The sequence below is a fragment of the Thunnus maccoyii genome, chromosome 15 (genome assembly GCF_910596095.1).
Source record: "Thunnus maccoyii chromosome 15, fThuMac1.1, whole genome shotgun sequence".
In the NCBI taxonomy this organism is placed as follows: domain Eukaryota; kingdom Metazoa; phylum Chordata; class Actinopteri; order Scombriformes; family Scombridae; genus Thunnus; species Thunnus maccoyii.
This window is the reverse complement of record NC_056547.1, coordinates 19540266-19565036: the sequence shown is the minus strand read 5'-3', so window position 1 is coordinate 19565036 and position 24771 is coordinate 19540266. Positions and strand designations below refer to the sequence as shown.

The window sequence follows — 24771 nt, the reverse complement described above, 5'->3', positions numbered from 1 at the left end:
GGTAAGTTTTTTTGTTAGCAGCTGCAATGTGGGTGACAACCCTGCGTTGTTTGTATTAACAGTGTAATGCAGTAACTTTAACAGGGCAAATGGTCGCGGATCGAAACGAGGCTTCATACTAAAATATGACCCATTATACTTAAACAGAAGGAATTAGAAGTAAAGGCCTGCCTCTAATACAAGCCTGCTTCAAATAAAGGCCTGGTACCTTCTGCGGTGGAGGTAAATAAAGGCCCAGTCACTATCTGAGGAAATACAGTATGATTGTAAAGGCCATAGGACTTTTTAAAATATATATTTTGTTATTTCACTGACCCCTTGCAACCCCATTACAACATGGACCACTAGGGGCCCGCACACCCCTGGTTGAGAAACAATGCACATTTTTATACAACATTGTGAATGCCTTCCAGGAAAAATGTATGGCATTATCCCCACAATCAAACTATTATTGCATCTTGCCTCTCTCTATTATAGTCGGCTCTTCAGAACAGCTATTAAGACTTTTGCCTTTGTTGGACAACATGCTCTATGAACTAGCTCTTTTAAAGCATAGCCTGGCCCCAAGACTAAGCCCCATGAGTGGCCTCTACATGCTGTACGTGAACCCAATTTGACCAAAAGGGTTTGGACTGATTCAGCAACTAACAATGTTATATAGTACACTCCTTCCATTGGAGCTGAAAGCTACCCTGTCCCTTTGAACCTCTATCGTCCTGCTCCTTAATCAGCTGATAAACAATCTGGGTCGAGCTGAAACCAACGGGGAATAGAATTTACAGCACAGTAAGTTGGCAGCATGTTTAGGGTTTTCGCACAAGGATCAGCTGATGAATGGATACTAAAACTATGACAGCAGAGATTTAAGTGTATTTATAAAACACATCCCATTCAGATTTTGCAGTATGACGGCAACAATCAGAAATCTAGAGATTAAAAAAATCCAATAATCATATATTGGCCAAAAGTTGTTTCTTGTACATTTTTGATAATACTCCCTTTAATTCGTCTTTAAAAGAAATGTGACCACAATATACAATGAGCAGAACATTTTATACTTGGTGGGGACGGACCACCAGTTGTCTCTGTTTTCACTTTCTATCTACCACAAACTTTTTCTGAGCTGTTGACACAAGAAGACAACTTTTCAATTATGACGATTGATGTCTTTTTGCAGCACAAAATTTTGGATGCATGTGGATGTAACAGCCAAGTGATCATTTTTCTAAAATAATCTGCTCCTTTTAAAAAGGTTGTTTTTCAGTATCCAAACCTGGATACGCTTTAGATTTGGAGTGTGCTATTTGCAAATCAATCACTGCATGATTGATTTTTCCCATAATTACTGTAGATACGCTATAATTTAGATATTTCAGTTCAAAAATTTGCTACATTTATGGTCAATAAACAGACCATTTGTAATGATGCTGTACTGCAGTGGATGCTGGGAACCTTAATAGAAATCCTTATATTGAAAGCAAGCATTAATCTGTGCTGTGTGATTAACACTAAATCTGAAAGCACAAATAAACCACATTAGTTCTTTTCACAGAGCTCAGAGAATCACATTACGGTTAGCTCGAACAGCTAGTGTTTACCTCTGCAACGTGGTGTGGTGTGAAAAGAAGCACACCCTGCAGTTCACACTTATCTGATCACGCTTGTTTAAATTTGACACCACTGAACAGCTAGAAGGGCAAACAACAGCCAGAGTGTCACTTCACAGCACTCATATCTTTGAGTTGTGCTCAGAGGTCTCTAATGCTAAGGTTTGTCCACTTCAGTGAACAACTCTGAGCAGCTCTTTTGTGAAGACAATGTTTAAAATTGCATATGCTGAAGATGTCAGAGGTGATCACAGTACACACTAAGGTTAGCTGGTACTGTGCCTTTTCTAATAGCACCTTTTTAGACAGAAAGAAATGTTTCATGCAGGCCTGCCCAGAAAAAGTCTGTCTCCTTTCTCATCAAGAGACTAATTTCCTTTCAAACTTTACCAAAGACACATCACCTCAGTACTTCAGCTCTTTTGCTTTCATTATTCTTCTGAGCTTGTTGCCTGCTTCCGATACTTGAAAAACTTTGTGAGAGTGTAAGCCTATTCAGCATTTGTTTTTTGCAGCAGTGTCGTCTGGGCCCTTAGTATTCAGACTTTCATTATAAAGCTGTTGTACACTAATTATGTATGATGGCATTCATGAGTAGTGTATTTGGAAATACTCAACTGAAAGAGGGAGAATAACTACACAGGCAGAGCAAGAGGGAGAGAATAAATCAGCAAGCAAGCAGCTGATTGTGAGTTTAACACAAACAGCAAATTACAGGGAGAAAGCAAGGAATTCTATTTAGGGATAAAATAAGTCTCTCCATCTCTCTATCTTAATATTTTTCTCTTTCCAGTTAAATAGGCTTCACGTTGAAAACAATAATGCCACACAATCCAGTTTGATCTCTGAAGGCCAGGCTGTATGATGCTGCCTAATGAAATTATGACCACCTTGAGGTGACGCAGCAAGCGGTGAAACAGCCTCTTTACTTGATCAGAGAAAACACTTTGTTGAACAACAAAGTGATGTAACTGACATGTTACATCACAGGACACACAAGTGATGACATGGGACAAACAAAGCTGCAAAATTCACTAGGTCAAGTAGTAGCAGCAGCAGAGGAGTAATCACTGATACTGTTTGTGTGGTCTTAAGGTGTAATTACTGTACTGTGTTGTTTCTGTTTACTTATTTGAATGGTAAATGGACTGTACTTGTATAGCGCCTTTCTAGTCTTCCGACCACTCAAAGCACTTTTTACACTACGAATCCCATTCACCCATTCACACACATTCATATGCTGACTGGTACAGGGGCTAACATCCAAGGTCCCAACCTGCCCATCAGAGGAAATCTAATCATTCATACACACTCACACACTGCCATCAGGACCAACTCGGAGTTAAGTATCTTGCCCAAGGACAAATCGACATGTGGACTGGAGGAGCCAGGAATCCAACCACTGATCTTCCAATTAGTGGACGACCCGCTCTACCTCCTGAGCCACAGCTGCCCCTATTTAAGTTATTATGCACAGTGATTACATGTGGTTGTACTGGGGTGTTGTAGAGAGTACTTACAGAGACTCTGTGGCCACCACTCTCTGTGCCAGCCCATAAAGAGTCCCACTGTTAGTGAGGACAACCAGTTGGCTGAGATGGGGGCTGGGCACCTTCTCCTTCCTGTCCTCTGTGGGGCCGTGCACACCTGCATTTTCCCCCACTGCCTCCTGAAAGACACACAGATGGATGGACAAGTTAGCATGCAGTTAAAAAAACGTACATTTATTGTATTTTTGCATTTTTGATTTTGAGAAAACTAAGAGAGACAGAATAATTGATCCTGGAAGTGTGCCCTTCAGGATGGCGGCTGACTCTGCACAAACATTCAAACAAATGTATGTTAAACCACCTATTTTAATCTCATTCAGCAAGACTCTTGGCTTCCCATCACTTCAGGTCAATTAGCCTCCAGTTTTGAATTGCGTGAGGTGTTTGGACCCCTATATACTTGCTTGCAAGTCTAGTTATTATTATAATTAATATTATGGTTATTAGAAATAAATAACAAATCATTTATTACTATCAGTGTTAATCATAAAACTCTGTTACGGTTTCTGAGGCAGTGCTGCTGTGCAAGATCATTGTCAAATCGTTAGTTTCACAGTTGACCTGACATAATAAATGTTTCTCTCTTAAAATGAAGACAAAATATAGCTGTATGCTCGTAGGTAAGCATAATCTGAAATTCAATCAACCTTGTGGAGCTCAGTCACATCCAAAGCACACACGCTCTAAAATTCTGCTGACCCAACACTCAACAGCCAGCATTTATCTCTCCTTTTGATGTATTCCACTACACCTCTCCATCCTGCAACGCTTTTTATCCTTTCATTTGAAAAACAATTGAAAAAAGAAAGACGATTTGAACCTAAATCCGTTCCCATCAATCACAATAATCGATATCTACATGTAAAGCCATTGAGATTCCATAGAGCAGTGCAGATTATTTTCTATAAAACATTTCTAGGTGATGTAACACATTGGCATTAGCCCCCTAAAACCGCCTGTGGCAGATCAATAGCAATCACACAGGTAATGAACGACTGGGAGCTATTAATGCTGTACCATATCATCCACTTACGGACCACACTCCTGTGCAATCTGGGTCTAATATTGTGTACTAGCACGGACAACCGGAGGAAAGCTTTTATTACTGAGACTGCACCGAATAGCCAAAGTGGATACAAGCTATTATAGAACAAGGAAATGTGCATATCAAAGCATATCCATATCTGAAACATTGAAAGTATGACTTCATAAGACATGAAAACTTGTGTGATAACAAGCCTTAATGTCACTAGTTCATCATCACTGAAAACTACAAAGAAAGTTAATACATAGAAAGTCTGGAAAATATCTGTGCTGTGTTGTAAAACAGGCAGTGATGTGTACAGTTTTAAGAAGATGACGTCTTAACTCCCTCTGACAGCCATCTATCCACTAAAGATATATTAGCAGCTCAGCATACAGTACAAAAATGCACACTATGCACCTCCTTTTACAATTTATTGTTAAGACCTGCTAGAACTATACTGTCTCCTCCTATGTGAGAACTGCAACCTTTCCAGAACCTCTGAGTTATCTCTCCGCATTCAATCAAACCTTCAGTGTTGCAGAAACCATTATCAGTCTGAAATAAAATTTTATCACATTCAGAAGATACGCATTAATTATATTACTTTTACGGCACAGGGGAATTAAATGGCTTCCCCATAGAGAGTGCAGTATATCTCTCTCACAAGCACATCTGCAAATATAAATAGTGTCACTATTTAAAAGTCAGAACCATGAATAAAAAAAGACATGAAATTTTATGAAACACTCTTTGGCACAGATGGTAAAATGAAACATAATACACCTTTAAACAAGTTTATTATGAGTAAGTTAATAATAATAATACGGATATTTAATAAGGATATTTCTTACATTGTTAAACCACATGCAACATCAGATTACATATTAAAAATATGATTGGTACATTGTTACTGTCTGATTCACCAGCAGCAAATTTCCCTGTTCTGAAAGGAGAGTATAAAAATGATACACTGATCTTTTGTCCACTGCAGACTTTCTCTTCTTTGTAAAGAGGCTGCAGTGCATTCATACGTTTATACTGAAGCAGAACCTCTCGTCTACACCAAAGCACCCACAACTTGGCTTGTACACAGTTGAGGTTGCTGAGATTGTAGTTATTCTAAACTCAGAGCAAAGAAAGTACAACTGTAGCTCCGAATCAGAGATGCGCTCTCTTGCTTTTCTAACTTATTATTTTAATCATTGAACTGTATTGATACTTAATTTAATATACTTTGATGCTTATATTTTCAAGAATGCGCGTTAAAAAAGTTTGTACATGTGGTGTGGCATGTCTTACTGGCGTGACAACAACATGTCATATCACAACTTGGAAACACTCAGGCAGGATTATTGTTAAGATTTTCATGCTGCAAATAAAACCATTTCAAGCTGGGAAAAAATTCCTCAACAAAAACTGAGATGAGAGGAATGCAAGTTTATCATTTCAACATTTTTAGTCTGCCAAGACTAATATGAATTTATCCTTCAATAATTTGTCATTCTTGCTATTCAGACGACAGTACTGTGTAATCAAATCCACTTGAAGCTACAACGTCGGTATGCCAGGTCACCAATCACTGTGAAGGGTTAAAGCCACCAGGAGAACACATCACAGCACATAAACACAACAAACTCAGTGGTTATGGAGTTAATCCAGGAAGGCCATTAGTGCCCAATTCCAACAGTGACAAATGATTTAAGATTTGGAACATGATGAAAACTGTTCAGCAGCTGCTGGCGGTAAGCAACAGCAGATAATGGATGAGTAAATAATGAAAAAAATATAGCGATCACTTTTCTTTTACTAGGTATTAAAGATTTCTTTATCAAAATACTCAACAAATCAGAAGAGTGATGAAAACATGCACCTGGTTACATCTGGACAGCAAAGCCACTAATAGCTTTTTGAAGTTAACTACAATATCTCTTTGACTAGTTTCATATGTGAGCTTTCTCCTGTTGGGGACACAAGGTAGGGGTTACAAAAGGTAAACCCAGAGGATTTTCAGTATGAGAAAGACCTCATTACTTGCAAGCCAGCCTCCAAATGCGCCCGTGGGAGGAAATCAAAATTGAAGACTTTTAATATACCGTATGACGTCTATGCTCATGTTTGCTTTGAATGATGTGTATTTGAACACGACTTAGGTAAAAAAAAAAAAAACATCAGGAGGTTTTTCTTTCCCACCCTAGATGCCTCTGTTGAGCGGCCACCTCTGCTGTCGAACATCCATTTGCATTTCTTGTCTCTTATCACTTTTCTTGTTCCCTTTAATTCTGCTATATCACACTGACTTCTATCATTGAGCCGCAATATGAAAGTCACAGAGGTAAGTTGCGTATTCTCCTTTGCATGAATCACATCAATTAAGCTTTGGTTGCTTTAGTCTGACATTACAGCAAAGTTTGGTTGGGTCTATTTTTAATCAGGCCACATGAGGCTTGACCTTTCATTGACTGTACCCCTGCAGCATAAACACTTTCAAGGAGAAGCAGGCTTCTGAGAGACTGTCAGGAGAAAGTTGTGTTTCAGGGGATTGCAGGGCTTCTTCAGGTGAAAGCAATGGCTAGACTGTGGTGTAAAAAAGGTGTAACCCCCCCCCACACACACACACACAAAATCAGAAACCAAGTATCATCCATGACATTTGGAGGATTTGATGTATTCACTTTTTCAATTCTGAAGAAAAGAAAATGTTTTTTTAGCAGCTTGTAGCAACCTCAAGAGGGTTTTACCTTTTCACCTGTTTAGGATGACACACATACAGCATCAGCCCTGAGTTCCTACTTCATGTTTATTAGTTCATTAGATGCTTCATCTACAATCATTAGATGCTCACAGTGGCAAACATGATTTGATAGAATAGCATTAACATAATTTCCTGCTGTTGCTGTCCTTTGGAGCCCCTGAATATTTAAATGATTTTTGGGGATAAACATGCAAATCATGTCTGATATGTAGAATGAGATCTAGCAGGTTGATATGATAGATTAAAAAAAAAAAAAATACTCACACACAATTCCAACATTTCTGCCTGTTACAATTTGCAAATAAATGCAAAATAGGCAAAGATCAAGAAACTCATTTCTTTCCATAAATTAATTCCAACAAATGAGAGATTAAACATATTTTTGTCTTCATAATCCTGTCGCAATTATGACTCAAGCACAGTAATCTTTGTGGTTGTTGGCAGACATGTGCCGAACTGCAACTGTATGAATCCTCAGTTTCATCACAGCAAACAGGTATAATGTAACTTCATGATTCATACATCAGAAACATCTGAAAATAGCTTCACATACACAGTATAAAGGCAGCAACTCTGCGGAGACCAACCAATTGTAGTTTAAACTTTGTTATTTAATATCCTGAAAGATAAGACTGAAAAAACAATTACAATTTCACTTTGATTGTGATGAAACTCGATCAAAGTGACAAATGAGTTCAGTGAGATTAAAATCAACTAACTCCATGTGCCTGCTGCATTGCCAAGTACTGTACGTGCGAAAGAACGCCATATTGTACAAATTAGGCCTGACTGATAGATTTTTCAAAGTCATACGAGGGGCTGAAGAATGGGGGATGAAGTAGACCTTTCCATACAGCATGACTTATAGTGAAGAGGTCATACTTCATTTGATTTACATTCTGCAGCTGCGGAAGTTGTTTAGGAGGACGTTAAACCTGAGTTGCACTTTCTCTGCTATTCCAGTGAGATAAATAGTGATTTTTATTTATTTGCACAGTGCAGTGGAGCGCATCTGTTATATAGATCATATAGACTCATGATTAATTATTTTCAATATTTGCTATTAGATGATTACTGCTAGAATGCCTACTGCTCTGTTGGTTTTTTGCTATTTTAATTACTTGTTTTTGCCTTATTATTATTGCTTATCCTTGATCTACTGAACACTTTATGTAACATTTCTGGCACACTGATAGCATACGAAATACATAAAAGACTCTATGTATATCTGTGGCTATACAGAGTGTATACACATATTCTATGAAATCATAGAAAATATAATTCACAGAAAATATAATTGCCCTAAAAAGGAGCTGTTAATTTGCTCCCTGCAATCATGCATCATGCTTCATCAGTTTGAGATTGAAACGTTGAGGTTTTGGTCATTAGTAAATCCCCTCAAAGTAAATTTATTGTTAATAGTTTCATATTCACAATGAGAAAAGGAGAGGAAAGGAAAATCAAACTTTTGACAAGCGCAAAACGAACATGAATTTGGTGTTACGTCATGTGCATCCAGGCATGGTAAAACAGTTCTACAATGAAACGCTCGCAAATTGCATTTGTTGCATTTGCCAGAGCGATCTCAACATCGGAGCCAAATGTTGAGCTCACACACTCAGCAGACACTCACAAATCACACAACTTTTCAGAGGAATTTTTTATAAATAGCCGGCGGCTGCTTACTCTCTATACTGTACAACTGACATCAGTTTGGCAGGTTACGGGAAGATGAATATGACTGTTTTTATTTCACACTGTGAGAACATTCACCCCATTGTAATATGATAAATGGTCATCAACCTCTGACTGAGTTTAACACTGACAGAGACGCTGGGTGTGAGAGACCTCTGCAAATACATTTGAAAGATTTGAAGACAAAAAAAATATCATCATGTGTAAGCAGTGTAGCCAACCATGACAAACAGTAAAAGAAAATAGAACTGTAGTATTACTGTATTAAGTCTAGCTGGACCATTTTGTCACAATAACTGCTGTAAGCATTTCCTCTACAAGTAACCTGCCCTCACATAAGACCACTGATGAGGTATTTCTCTTTATAGCTCACACACTGACTCATATCACAAAATCACAAACACTGTTGGCTGCACATTGCTGTGTCTGTGTGAATAAAGTAAAAGGTACAATGAAAAGGTACAATATTTGATCTAAATGTAAAGGTATAACTCCAAAATCAAAACAGATTAGAACCTGCTACCCCTTCAATTGTTCAAGTGATTTAATACACAAACAAACGTAACGTTTTCAGATTTCAGCAACATTCATAAAAACCTGGCGTAAAATGGGCCTGTAACTTGGCATATGATCAGCGTAGACACATAAAATGCAAGAGCTGGGAAGGGTTTCTTCATTCTGTGGCAATAGTAGAAAAAAAAAATCTATTTAGTCTATTTATTATGTTTTGGTTTTCGGTACATTTTGAAAGGCTGGCAATTCTACAGACCAATAGCCACATTAACAAGTGAGGCCAAAAGTAGATTTCAAGCCCGGCAGGTAATAAACAGGTTTGGCATTCTCCAAGGAGGATGCACTGCAGGGTGTAATTTGTTCAACACCGATGCAGAGGAACAGAAAGCAGTCAACTGATAAAAAGACGCTGAATCGAGTTACTGATACACAAAAACAAGCTGCGAGGCCCACTGAAGCCTGCTCCTTTGAAGCTGTGCTCGGAAAATGTTCACTGGTGACCTCAATGACAGGAAGTAGAGTATATCTTTAGAAAATGTGTTAACAATTCCATCCACGTTCCTCTCTGCTTGTTTTATAAGATACTTTTTAATATGCTTTCTTTAAAGAAGCTCCACTGAATGAACCTACTGTGACAAAACAGACTGAATGTTAATGAATGAATTCATTAATCTATCTGTTTGGGAGTAATCTATGCAATTATGTTAATTATTTAAATCAGGAGAGTGGTAGTAGGAGGTCTTCACTCATAAAACAAGAGTTCAGATTTCCTTTGCACTTACACTTGAGGCAAATCTGCCATAATTTAAACTGTTTGTTTGAGACAAAAGGAATCATCAAATATGAAACAGCTGAAAGAGATCAAGACAATAATGTAGAATGTAACAACACTGTGAATACAGCTTGAAAAGAAATTCACAACACCATTACCAGCAGCAATATTTCATAGTGTGGCACTCGCACTACTATGATAGACTTCCCTTGTAGTTCACAACATTTACAATGAGGGATTTTATCCAATGCTGCAACCCAGAACGGCTTCAAACAGCAAAAGTACAGGCACATTTCTTAATCTTTATCATTACAAAACATCAGTCACAACACCTAGAAGTAATATGTCAGCCAGGAACAACTTAGCTGTTCAGTTAAGAAGAAATAGGGAAAAATTAGATAATGAAGTTTGTTACGCTTCATATCTCCCACTCAATTACTCAACATACTGTACAGGCTACATGACCTGGGACAAAAATTCACAACCTTTGTTGCCATTTGCAGGTCATAATTTTGTTGAGGTATCTAGTATTTATTGCCTTATTATGATTTTTTTTTTAATTCATTTGAATAATGAGAGATAATGGTGTTAATATTCTTAATTGTCAAAGTCACTCAAAACATACTTTTAATTAGTGGTTAATTATTTAATACGTTAATCAGTTACCTGATAAAGCCAGTTCATTCTAAAAATGTAAATGAGACCAGTAGTGGACATAAAAAACCCATTGGAGGCATTGGATTTAAACTATCAATTACTTTCATAATTGATTATTCTACAGTTAATTCTGTTGATTGACCTGGTAACCAAACAAGAATACTTGAAGATAAGTAAAGTGTTAATATGAGTTAGTATTAAACAAAATAGGCCAGGGCTCTTTATAAATGAACATTTACTATTCTCCTTGTGGAGAAGCCACATATATATACTATTATAGCTTGTCATACCAACATTGAATGTGGCCCTTTAGTCTGCGCCATAAGCTCACTGCTAGCGTGGCTGAGCAAAAGTTAGCGAGCATCACATTAAACTGCACAGGACTGGCTAAGCATTCTGTAAAATTACAACCAAGTCCATATCAAAGCATTTTATTAATCTCCACTGTCTATAGCCACAGCCAATGTCCATTTCATTACACTTTGAATACTTAATATGAAACATAATCAAAGTTCATCAGTGAGTTTTGAACGAAAAAAATTTACTTCTGCCTACTGTATTAGAGAAAAAGGAAATATCTGAGTAAGTGTGTGAATTCTCAATATAATCTGAATTGAAGTAACAAAATGGGGGCAAAATAGCAGGGCTGGAGCTTTTCTTTGTGAGCTCACCGTGTTTTAATTATCTGTCTGGCGTTGGAGCTTAGATAGAAGTGGTCTTTGAGTTAATGAACCATTTTAAAGACCTTCTTACTTATTGCTGAGTAAAATACAGGGATAAAACCTCCCTGTGACAGAAAGATAGCCTCAGTCTTTTGTTAGTTTTTTTTTTTTTTTTTTTTTAATAGTGACCACTTTGCTCCTGGATAACACTTATCAAAAGTAATTTCCCAAGCATACTAAAGTAATGCAAACCTTTGACTTACAGGATGTTAATATACTGTACATCTGTTACATATGTAGATATAACTAAAGACTTAGGTTACTCTTCAATGTACAACGTTGAAGAGGAAGACACAAGAACTGCCTCTCTCTTCTTTCTCTCTATCTTTTCTCATCACAATTACCCAGAGAACAAGTTGATGTCTTCAAATAGCTTTTTTTGTCCAAAAACCATTAAAAACCCAAATATATCAACATTAGCAAATCCTCACATTTGGCAAAATTGGAACCTGTGAATTTCTGGTATTTTTGCTTGAAAAAAGCATTTAACTGATTATCAAAACTATTAATGCGATACTTTCAGTTTGACTCTTACGATCGTTAATGAAATCTCTTCGTGTAGGGAGCGGTAGATGTTAAACACTTACAACCACCAAGAAAGGAATGCTACAATTAGGATTCACATCACGTTTCAGAGCTTGAAACAAAACTGAAATTCAATAATCTGAGGCAATTATATATTTATAGAAAATAAGCAAATGAATGGAAAATATGTGAATTGCATAAACAGATCCAATACATTCTTGTTGTATCTCTTTTTTGCACTTACGCTCATATTTGCTTTGGCCAACAATGTTATTAAAGCTGGCCACTAGCCATCATTCAAACCAAATACATCTGTCTCAATACCTAAACATATCTGACAAGTTTATTCATGCGTACGATCTTCTGTTTAATTTATGACCTAAAACATTTTTCTTTCTGTCCGCAGTCACATCAGCTACATTTAAGGACAAACTGTTCTCTTGGACTCTTTGTTTCCTCATCATTTTTGAAGACTGTAGTGTTAATACTGAGAATACAGCCTGGAAGTCATACTGTACTGTGTGTCCTCACCGTCAGGCACTGATAAGACTTTATCAGTGATCAATAATTAATGTGAATGTTACAAAACAGAATCGAGTGAGTCAGAATGTGGAAGTAATGGCACCGATCAGGGGGAGGTAAATATAAAATAAATATAAAAAAGATATTTCTCGTTGTTGCAGAAAATAAACACACATGCAAAGACAAAAACAGCATAGAGAAAAACAAAAAAAAAAGGATGGAAAGGATTATCAGTGCTTCAAGAGACATTTCACCGCAACTGCAATACAGTTTATAAAATGTTTTCAGAGCCAAACCATAATTTGATTGGGAATTTTGGAGAGCAGCATCACCCCAAAAGCCTTTGGGAAGAATTTCTTACTTGATTCTGTCAGCTTTTGGTAACATCCAATAGTTGAGGAAGAACAGCTTGCCTAAACATTGACTTCAACGTCCTTGAGGACCTTTGTGTTAAGTGGACAGGCAAACGGGAGTACAAAATTTGTTTCTGTCTGCAAGATATTAATGCCAAAACATTTTTCCCCATGTGGACTGACAGCATGGTTAAGTATGAAGATGTCAAACATCAAAGCCAGGGAGCTTATCTACCCTGGTGTAATGATTAGAAATTAAGCCCTGGAATTCCCATTGAAAAGAAAACTTATAAAAATGAACGTCCAGGGAGGAATTTAAAAACAGCTATGAGCAAAGCTTTGAATGAGAGTGGAAAACAGGGATTCATCAGTAGCATGACAACTATGTATCCCTGCTGTTTTCCTCAAACAGATCAAAGGCAACAGAATGAGATATTTACCCAGCTGTATACGCACATGTACAATAAGTATGACGAGTTTCTGCTTTGCTTTATGGTATTCATATGGGACATGTGAACCCTTTTCCATAATGCATCAGGGAGAAAGTGACACTGAAGCTCAGCATCGATCAGGGTGAACAGTGCAGGATTGCAGGCAGCTTCCACTCCAAGTCTCAATTCTCTGTATAATTTTGACTACTTGCAACTTAACATAACTTCCTTGGTGTTTTATTGAACACAAAACACCCAAAAAGCTTAATTTTAGCAATTTCAATAGAACTCTAATGCAAGTGTGCACTAGTGATGCAAACTAGAGATATTGTCTTCCTCATTACACATAAATAGCCACCGTCTGCATTGCGGGCCATGGCTTTCACTTGGCTCCAACAAATTCTCTGTTTTTCTTAAGTGCTGAGTCAGCCCACCTCTGCTGGAGCAACTATTTTGTTATTGAGCTTTCCCTTCACATCCACTGGGAGATTTATTGTGAGCAGCTCAATTCTGAGTTACAGCCTGAGGTAGTTTTTGTGGTGAGTTTGGGAGGCCTTATCTGTCAGCAGCAGCACCCGACGAGTGACAGGAACTCCCTTTCAGTATCAAGTCTGCCTGATTCATCGAGGAAATGTGTCAAGTAATGTTATATTCCCCCCCAGGGGATGGACAAGAAATGGTCCTCAACATAAACGTCTGGTATAAGAAAACGTATGCAAATACAATTAAATACAACACAACAGATATCCTGATCTAGTAAATTAATGAACATCTGGCAATTTAATAAAACTGATTATTTCTTTAACTTAGCCTCCTTCAAGGATAACTATTCATGAAGAATGGAAACAATCAGTCGATTAATCATTTAGTCCATCGACAAAAAATGAAGCCGCAACAATTTTAATTTAAGCCATTCTGTGAGCTAAAATGCCAACACTTTACTGGTTCCAACTTCTCAAATTTGCTGGTTTTCATAGTCTTATGTAATAGTAAACTGAGTGGCTTTGGGTTTTGGGCTGTTGGTCAGATATGCCCCAGTACAACGTGATGGGCATTTTCCACTATTTTCTGACATTTTAGAGACTAAATGATTAATAGATGAATCAAGAAATTATTAGTTACATATATGTACTCATCACATGTTCACATGAGACCATCATGCATAATTGAGTTTCATTTTGAAACATAGTTAGAGTGGCTAAACATCTACATCAGGTGCCAAAGTAAAGGACTTATCCTTTGAGATGTCCTGGAGCCTAACAAAGTTTTAACATTAGAACTGTGGCCTTTCGAAAACCACTGCTTGCAGGTAAAAAGACAACTTTCAAATGTTATTCCCCCTGGAAAATATAAGAATAAAGATCCTCGATTTGAAAAGTTCAGTAAATGGCTTCTCAATTCTGTAATCATCCTTATCATGAAGGAAGCTTTCAGCTGGTAGTTGAAAAGTGATCGCTCAGGTGAAGTGTCTCAATCTGTAGTGATTGACTGCTTACTCCTCTCCAATCCGTTCCATAGAGATTTATGGCCAAGTCGAGTGGACTGGCTGCCAGGCAATTACTGTCAAGTGGATCCTATTGCACCTCTTTGTCACTCTAATACTAGAAATTTGGTTCTCATTAGATTAATGTCAAATGGAATTAGGATCTTCATTTATTTTGCGTGACACACCCGGCCCCTCTAAAGCTATCTCTGGCAACGCCGTTTCCCAGAGCTACGGGTCGAGTCACCTGTTCTGGGATGACGTAAAAAAAAAGCCGAGATACAGGAAGAAATGTTTTGCTTAGTGTACTTGGGTTAAGAAAGCTCAACATGAATGAACCAAACCGAAGGAGCTTGGGAAAAAATGATTTAAATCAATGTGCGTAATTCTTCTTATCACCATGTCGGTCCCTCTGGGAGATCTGATGAGTCATTAGCTGAAGTTCAGGAGAAACTGTAGACGGGAAACTGTATCCAGGGGGATCAACTGTCTCCTCCACGCTGCTGAGGAGCGTGACCCACAGCTGGGCCTATCAATATGAAGACTGTGCGTGTGTTCCGCTGAAACCCCCAACAAAATGTCGATACTTGTGATGCTCTGACATCTACAGTATAAACACACCATGGAGCTTAATTATGACCTATAATCCCTGTCAAATGGCAATCCCCTCTGGCTTGTTGCGCCATTCACAGAGTGAGACAGCAGGCCACAACAAAGACACCAGTCTGGACAGTGATGTGCCCCCTGTGAGAGAGACGCAGAACTAATAACTGGGTTCAGTGTTCGCAGTGTGTGCTTGTGTGAAAGAAAATGTCTTCTGTGTGCATATGTTTGTGTGTGTGTGTGTGTGTGTGTGTGTGTGACATTAGCCAGTGCCTCTCATGAGAAGCGGAGTGCCAGTGTGTGTTAGCTGTGCCAAGCCAGTGTAGCGGACCACAACCGCAACACATGCTTAGTGATTATCACCCTGTTACTGGAGGACAGACAGGAAGAGAATGTGAAAAGTGTGTTGGACAGGACGTGTTAAACGTAGAGAGTGATGTATAGTAGGACTACAAACCTGTATGTGTGTTAATATGTCTGTTTTGTGGGTTTTCTTGACTGTTGGTGTGTGTTTTTGCATACATGTCCGCAGGAACCCTCACTGCCAGATTACTGGTGCCAGCACAGAAATTACCCGGCTTCTCATTACTGTTTTAGTGCCAGCCCTGAAAAATCCTGAGCCCCACTCTACTCTAAAGCTGAGTACCCATAAGCAAACATATGCACACACACACACACCCTACTCAACTCATCACACAATTGTGGGGTGACTTCAGCAATTGTGAGACTCAAAGTGGTAAAAAAAGGAAGTCAAACATTTCTAGCCCTGTGATCTTATCTTCATTGCTTGGGCCGACGGTGAACACTGAAATAAACACGCATTCAAACACTCCATTGTATATTCAGTCAAAAGCACTGATAAACTGTGTGGAACCATATAAGCAGTTGTTTGTGTTGAGAGTTGCGAGGCATGTAATCACTGGCACACAGCTGCAGAAGAGAATAAGGCGATAGGACAAACAGATAAGACGGAAGGAGGAAAAGTAAAAGAAGACATGAGTGGAATGAGAAAGTAAAAGTTACAAAAATAAGTATGAGAAATGGGCCGACTGATTGAAAGAAGCGAATACTGGTAAGTAAGTTAAGAGAGAAGTCGTGAGAGAAGTAAAAAGATGGTGTACCAGAGGTGGCCTTCATCGGATATTCTAGCCTGTGTCAACTCTCTTCACAATGTTGCCTGCAGCAATGCCTCTCAACAGCTGTCACAGCTGAACTTTCTGCCAATGACAATATGGTCATGGTCAGATGGGGTTCATGGCATTATTCTGATATGGCAGTGTCATCAAACCTGCCCCAAGCAATATCACCAAAGGATTTAAATCATCATTTCACACAATAGAGATAACAGCTGATTCTTTCCAAAAAACACCAGTGGGAGCTTTACATTTGGGTAAAGATGACAGCACATGTGATTAAACGTTATATAACAACTGTTTTGTGGAAAACAATGAATATTTGAGCGAGGCAATTAAGTATCTGCCACTCTCAGAAGTTCTTCCCTAACTTCACGACCTTCCAAACACTCAAAATGAAATATTCAGAGTCATAAGTGAGTGAACCTGAAATGAAAACCGTCAAACCAAGACAACCGACAGGGTTTCAGAAAGGTAATCAAGAATAAAGGGAGGCAAAGAAATAGAACATAAACTAGGGGATGATCTTTTACTTTTTCCCTGTGGAGCTCCCAATTTAAGTAGATGCCGCGTTGTATCTGAGACGAGATGAGATGGAATCTCGCCGCCGTTCATATGGGACCACGAGTCATTACCAGCACATTGGTTTTGGAATCAAACAGTTGCGACGGCAAACCAGGGGAACAAAACCACAAGGATTCGTCGGCTCAATTGAAATGCAATGTGCAATTAACTTTATAATCTGTTTACAAATGAGGTCTACCCTGCCGCAATCTCTGGAGTGTGTGGGTGTGTGTATTAGTATGCAGGTGCGGTGGTGTGTTTGTGTACTCTACGTGAATGCGTTCACTCTGGAGTGAAGTCACCTATATTAAAAACAGAAAAATTTATGATCCATATGCCTGCACGTCAAATAAAACCATGGAAACTGGAAATAAACTGTAATAAATATAACGACAATGTACATGAGCTCTGGAAATGAGAGCGCTATACAAATACCGCTCATTCAATATGAACTAATACTTTTAATGGAACAGCGTGTGTCCGTGAGATTTATGTGCGCGTCGTGATGTGAAATACAGAAAAGCAGGAGGAGATCGAGATGAAAACGAAAAAAAAAAAAGGGACTGCTGTGTTAGTTTGGAAAATAGGGCATTTTCCAACATTGAATGATTTATCGAGATGAGCTAAAATAGTTTTACATATGAGAAAGGACAGACTAAAAGCATTTGCCAATACATTAGAGGGAAGATGGGGGTAGTTACAAAGCCTGACTCGCTCTCTATGTCCTCCATCTGAGGTGGTTTTAAATAGCTTTTAATCAGGCAGCCTGAGATGGCCACAAAGTGATATGATTACACTCATTTGAACTACATGTGTGTGCATGCACGTCTCAAAGGTTTAGCACATTTTTGTCTCCTGAGAGAGCTCACTCACAGAAATCTCATAAGTCTCAGTGCGTTACACTCGTCTCTCTCTCTCTCTCTCTCCACATCTCCACTCAGGCTGTCCATTTGTCCGTCTGATCAGTTAAACAGTTCAGAGGATAAACGTATTCTCCAGAGAAGGCAGCTGAGCACCGAGCATTTCAGACGCAGCCTGTCTGACATTTAAAAATGGCTCACAATTTAGCCGGAAAATTACTGAGGTGTAAATAGCTGCTATAGTGCCACCTGAGGGGAGAAAACATGTTGCTGCATTACACAGCTTAACCTAATTTAAAGTTTTGATAATTCATTATTTCTATTCTGTGTGTTCTGACTTTAATCTGTTTTTCTTCATTCTGTCTTCCTGTTTTATCGTTCTTTTGTTTCCTCCTTCTCCTCAGGCCACCTCCGAACTGATAAACTATAAACATCACAGCAAAAGTAGCCGCCGCCGTCACAGCGAAATGCCATTATGCTGCACTGTCAAATAAAAGCTTTAATTTAAAAAAAGTGATTTGGATGCTGTGTGTTCCCGACTGTGGGAAAACTGCTGATTATATCTGCATGCAAAGGTGATGCTATTTGGAAATCAACTCACTGTATTCGTCTTACTTTACATTCTGGTGTGATATACATTAAAGGTCAGCGTGGCCTTGGTGGCTGCCATGCCAGCTTGTCAATAGGTTATTACTAGCAGCGACAGCTAGTTGACACTTTAAATTATGCACGCTGTGTGCTCAGAACTTTATCGGTTTCCATCAAGGAGGTGGTGGAGGGCTACAGATACCTGGATGTTCATCAGACTGGACTGGAAATGTAACACTGAGGCTGTCTACAGGGAGGGACAGAACAGACTCTCCTTCTCGAGGAAGCTTAGGTCCTTCAATGTGTGCAGCAAGATGTTTCATATCTTCCGCCAGTCTGTTGTGGCAAGTGCAGTTTTCTTTGCAGCCATCTTTTGGGGCAGCAGCATCAGAGCCGGTGACTCTAAGAATCTGAACCATCTGATGAAGTGGGCTCTGTGCTGGGGACTGCTCTAGAGCCCCTAGAGTTGGTTGTGGAGAGAAGGATGTGGCACAAGTTGCTCAACATCATGGACAACACTACACACCCCCTACACAACCTTCTGGTCAGACAACAGAGTGTCTCCAGTCAGAGGCCTCTTCAGCTCCGCTCTCTCACTCTTTCACTCTTTCACTCTATCTATCTATCTATCTATCTATCTATGTGAGAGATAAAAATGTTCATTTGTGAAGGAGAGATGTTCAATGTTCAATTTATGGAAATGTTCAACTTATGAGCTGTGTCTTTTCATTAGAATGTGTTTTCAACGAGCCTTGATGTGATGATGTCATCATTCATTCGTCATACAGGGCCTGACTCTGGCCTCCAAGGTCTCATACAAGAGATGTTTTAGGTTCACGGCACTAGGCTGGGAGATAAGGCTGTAACCTTGGGTGGGTAACAACAGCTGCCTGCATTATTTTCCAATTAGTTCATTCAGACAACAAGTGTCCTTGTTTCTCCCCTCCCTAGCGGCGTGACCTGAGCAACTCTATAAGAAGTGATTGTTTTCCTGTTTGTGCTAAGTTTCTGGTGCGACTGTATCCATGTATGCACTGTGCCAAAGGCTTTTCTGACATCAGATATTTGTTTTCAGTAAATTTCATATATTCAAGTAAGCATCAACTAGAGCCTGTGGAGTCTCTCCAACAACACTTTTCCATCTATCTATCTTATCTATCTATGTATCTATCCATTTATCTATCTACTCTCTTCTTAAAGAGGCAAAATTATTCACCACCACAGAGAAAAACACTAAATGACACATTTTAATACTCTGTCCTACCGCCTGGTCTGTGGTGTTTCGTGAACATACAGCTCTATACAGATAAAATTAGAGAGAATATTTGAGAAGAGACCGAAAGCCCCATAGGTTCTTAGAAAATGAAAGTAAAAATACAATTATTCAGGGTTTCACCATGGGAAAAGAATACATTTTCTTTTTCATTTTCAGAGCTGATGGAATATTGTAAGCCACAGTTTGTGGCATATGATAAAAATCTAATTTAACTATGCATACGCAATAATGGCCTCTTTATTTTTCTGATACAGCAGCTCTGGGCTTTAGACTTGTCTGATTTAAAGCTGAGCCAATGTTGTGAATAATGTCCACAACTGACATATGTAAATAACATACATCAATAACATGTTGATTCTGCGTATTCACATTTCAATTCAAGGCAGAGTGACTAAATATGAGTTCAGTGAGCCGTTCACTTACACTTCTACCCTAATTAGCCTTGAGGGACACAACTCATTGTTTTCCCGCACTAAAAACAGAAATACAAGCCAAAATATCAACAGAATTTCATATTTTCCCCACAGGGGAGCACAACTTCAGTGGCACTGCAGATTAAGGCCAGATTAAAAACAGGCCAACGAGGCTGTTGGATAAGGAGACAAATGAAAGTGAGAGATGAAACTCGCATCATCATGTAACAGAGGATGCAGACTGCGGAGAGATCCAGTATCAGACAAAAAAAAGAGTGGAGAGTGTGGACGGCACCAGACTAATTGTCACTTTGTAGTAAAGGGGTGGTGATTGAGAGCCCTAATGGAATAACACACACACACATCCATCGTGGTATGGTCATTTAAACACGGGGAGGTGTACATGTGTGAGTGACCACTGGCCAGATAATCACGACCTATAATGCATTTTGTGGCAACGCAGGCTGTGGGCTCTCTCAAAAATAAGACCACACATATGGTCAGGGTGGCTAAAGTAGATGGACAGAAAAAAAAAAGACATAAAGAGGAGAGAGGCACATAAGGATAGAGGGGGATAGAGTAGAGAGTGCATGTTTGTGTCAGAAAATGAGACAAGCAGGCAATGAGGTAACGAGTAATGGTGAAAGAGAAAGAAAGGAGCAAGAGTAGAAGAGAAAGTGAGACGGAGAGTAGATGAGGAGAGGGAGAGTTACAGTCTTACCATGTCAATGAGACTCTCCTGGATCCGGTTCAGTGTGGTTCTCAGTCTGCTGCTGATAAGGCCCAGACCCGATGACTCATACTGTAGGATACACACACACACACACATATACACACACAGTAAGTGTCTGCACAAGGCACAAACGCCTTCCTGTATAAGAAAACAGACTTCAGCAGAGTGTGAAGGCACGCCACACACGCACACACACACAAACACACGGCAACATCTCACGTAGTCCGAGACAAGAGCATCTTTATTTTGTGCTTCAAGACGAATCCGATCCAAAAAAGGGAGGAAAACACATCCAAATCATACATTCACACCGACTACAGTAGATGACAGATGAGCGGTAAAAGAGGAAGGTCGAGATGGGGAAGGCAAGTCAAACTCAACATCCAAATGCCACTGAAATCGTTTTTAGATGCACTTGATGTCACTTGAGAAAGCAGGTCAGGCACACCTAAGGGCTTCAAATCACAACAGCAAAAGAGTTGACTAGGTATTTGGACTCACAAGGCAGGCATGGCCTTGTGTACTAGTCAGTATACTTCATCTACTACATCTACTCTTACCAAGCATGCAGGGCCCACCACCCTGGCAGGGCCCGCCTCTCTGCCACCATGAGCTGGCAAAGACGGGCTTGGGACAGGCTACGGATGACGGATGGACAGCAGAGAGGAAAAACAAGAAGCAAAATCTCAAATTAAAAAAAAAAAAAGATTGAGGAAGAAGTATTACAGAATTGGGGAAAGAAGCAAACAGAATTAGATTAATGGAAAAAAATGGCTGGAATTATTCTTGTACATGTCTACATTATTCTTGCCTCACACCAGGTGAGGTAAAGAAACATCCAGTAACCTCATTAACAGGACACATGGGAGTTTCTTCTTTGACAGTTTCTTGTTGTTTAGTTTCATCTATCCGTGCTTGAACATGAAATTGTTCTGAAAATGAGGAGGCACTGTGTGTGTCTCTCTGTTGTGACAACTGGCTGATGCACTTCCTCTAGCTCAATAATGTCCCAATTACATCTCAGATGTGATAAAAAACCAAGTGATGGTTGAGAATTAAGTATCATTTGTGTGTTTGTGCTTATTGTCTGTGTTTAAAAGACTCAAGCAGCAAAGAGCAACGAGTTCAAAGAGTTCCTCGAAAGTCAACATGATGTTAAAAAGCTTCCAAGTTGGATTGAAAATTTTTAGAAAGTTCCAAATTAGCTTTCCAAACCTCTGATATACAGTACTTTGGCAAGCCCTACATTTGGGCCTCTCTCATCATCTCAATGGAATTTTAGTTACATCAAGGAATCTCTGCTAATGTAATTATTAATTTCACAAAGTGACCAACCGCTGTCTCTTAGGTTATCGAAAATCATTTATGCAGTATGGTCCATTTAAAATGAGCTTTCATCTTGACATCAATTTAAAAAAGGGAAGGAGAGAATGAGACTAAAAGCAAGCACATCTCGACCTCTGTTGCTTTGATTTTTACCATCCTTTTAAAATCTGTTTTCTGTCAGTACTCCAACTTTACAGAAATCCAATACTAAATTGCTGGAGCACCCCTTTAATTTCCTGGTTCTCTTTCTAAAGGATTTAATAGCCTTGCATTAGGTAGTCCCTCCAGGAATTTTTTTGTGATGGTTGCCATCAAAAATGCTTGATTTTGCAGTGGCTTTTTTCAAAAAACGTGATGCAATAAGCCAAGTTTTATGTGATTTTTTTTGCCGTAAAATTGTGGGAATTGGCAAAAATTGCGAGTCAAGGAAAAAACTTGATATTTTTTAAACTACCTACCTACCTACTAACTACCTAATGAAGAAAGACTAATATGTAATCACTTCCTATGATAATAAACATATTGCACATCACAGAAATTGCTCTTTTAATATTCTGAACTTAAAGAATCATGGGCTCAAAATTACAAAAAAAATCCTGAGTCATAAAAGTAACATAGCTTTACAAAACAGTCTGTGACTGCAATATAGGCTACATCTTCTGTAGAAATAAGTGATTTAAAGGCTTTTTAAATAATATTAATTTAGCACATACTGTATGCACAAAAACAAAGTGCAATCTCTTACAATTGTGAGAGAAGTGGAAGAGCCTTTCTAACTTTAAATGAGGAGTTATTTTTGATGATAAAGCAAGTTTTGTTTGGAAAGGCATACTTTGTGCAGTAATGCCTTCAGCAGAACTCCTGATGGACTTGTCACAATTGTCTTTCACTTTATGGACAATTTATGATTATAATGTGAAGAATTCTTGGGAATTTGCAAAATTGCAAGACCACACAAATATTGGAGATTGGTTGAATTTGCATTAATTATTGCGATTGCAAGATTGTGATTTCCTGGAGAGACTAATTAGAGGAGGAATTTGTAACTCAACCTATGAGCTAATGTGAATACCACTGAAAAACTCACATTATAGTCTTAACACCTATTTAACATTAACCTGAAAGATAGAATCCAATAGTGGGAGTTGGGTGGCTGCTCTGTATTGTTCAGAGGTGACTCTGTCGGTATAAACACTCTGGCTTGCATGTGTGCAAGATGAATAAAATCCGGTGTGGAGAACTGTCCGAGGGAGTCTGGAGTTGAGAATGAAAAATAACTATTTCTTGCATTACTGCACATTTTTCAGAGAGACCATCTACTCAAATGTCCTGATCTGCACTCTCTCTCTCTATCTCTCTCTGTGCAACTCCGTCTCAACACCTCTTTTCTTATTCATTGTTTTGGTAGCAAGCCTCTTTCCTCCCCTATTTCTGCAATTATACTGCAAAACAGAGTGATACAGTGCACACTCTTCCATTTTCATCTTCCCTTCACATCTCTCTCTCTGTCTTGCTCTCTTTTCCTCACTATAACCTCTTTCTGTCTCTTCCCAGAGTATGCATTTATGTGAAATATCCAAGTCTGTCTCACGGGGCGCAGCATTCCGTGATTTCAAAACATTCATCACTTTTCCAAAAGGATGTTTGTGAATCTCCCTCTCAGTCCCAGCAGTTGAAAGCCTGATTATTAATGGCGATGGAGAATCTGTGAGCACAGCACATAATGCATCTTTAGCATATGTGTGACAGTCACTAGTGCAGCTTGACTTGACAGGGCCAATATACACAGATAATGGAGTATTTACCCTTTTGAATATTAATGTCACCCATTACTCTTCAAGAGAAGTCAAGCAGCTCCATCTTGATTCCAGCAGTGTAAAGAGAGCAGTGCCTAGGTCAAAATACCAGCATATGTGCATAGTAATTTCCAGGAGCTTTTTAAAGATTCATGGGACATTAGCATTTTACTGGAGGTGCCTGAAATGGTTAATAAAATGACACTTAATGAGGACTAGAGGTTCAGTAGAAAAAAGGAACAAAGTGAGAGTTAAAGAGAGATGCAAAGAGATAGAGATTAGCATGAGAGTAGTGAGAAAAAAAAGAGGAGGAGAGACAGAAAAGCTATGCTATGTGAAAAGAGCAGAACATGGGAAGATTAAGGACATGGCACACAAGATGAAAAAGAATAAGAGACAGAAGGAGCAGCCTTGACTGAGAAAAATGGCATTTATATAAAAAAGAAACTTTAAAATAAGGGAGACAGTGATGCAGAGGATGAGTTATATGAATCAAGACAAGAAGATGGAGAGAATGTCATAAAAAAACAACAAAAAAAAACACTTGGATACTGCAGATGGACCCACACTGGTGAGATTGAGACACACGAGAAAAGACCCCCCCTGACAAGTTGTCTGCAACGGAGCGGCCCCCGCGGAGTGTTCATCCTCTTTATCTCTTCCACCTCGATGGGACAGAAGTCATTTTGTTGCTATCATTACCACCTCCCTGAGAGTGATGCTGACACAAAAGTCTGTTTTCTTTCTTAGGGAGTCACAGTATAAATGAAACAACAGTCTTAAGATGGAGTGGGGAGGGGGGTGGGGGCTAGGTTCGCAGACTGCAACCCTTTATTCAACTGGAATTTTTACTTTGACAGACAGCAGTGA

The 24771-nt window shown here is 39.0% G+C and overlaps 1 protein-coding gene across 2 annotated transcripts in view; it reads right to left on the bottom strand.

The window, feature by feature from the left end:
• The window catches only part of vps50 (VPS50 EARP/GARPII complex subunit), a 121248-nt gene that overhangs the window by 11968 nt on the left and 84509 nt on the right, over positions 1 to 24771 (bottom strand). The window contains exons 22-24 of one of the 2 annotated variants that reach the window (XM_042434658.1): positions 21340 to 21417; positions 20768 to 20848; positions 3128 to 3276 (exon numbers count right to left, since the gene is read on the bottom strand). In XM_042434658.1, the coding sequence (XP_042290592.1) occupies positions 3128 to 3276; positions 20768 to 20848; positions 21340 to 21417 (308 nt within the window). The remainder of the gene's footprint in view (positions 1 to 3127; positions 3277 to 20767; positions 20849 to 21339; positions 21418 to 24771) is intronic. The other variant, XM_042434657.1, reaches the window with a different exon arrangement.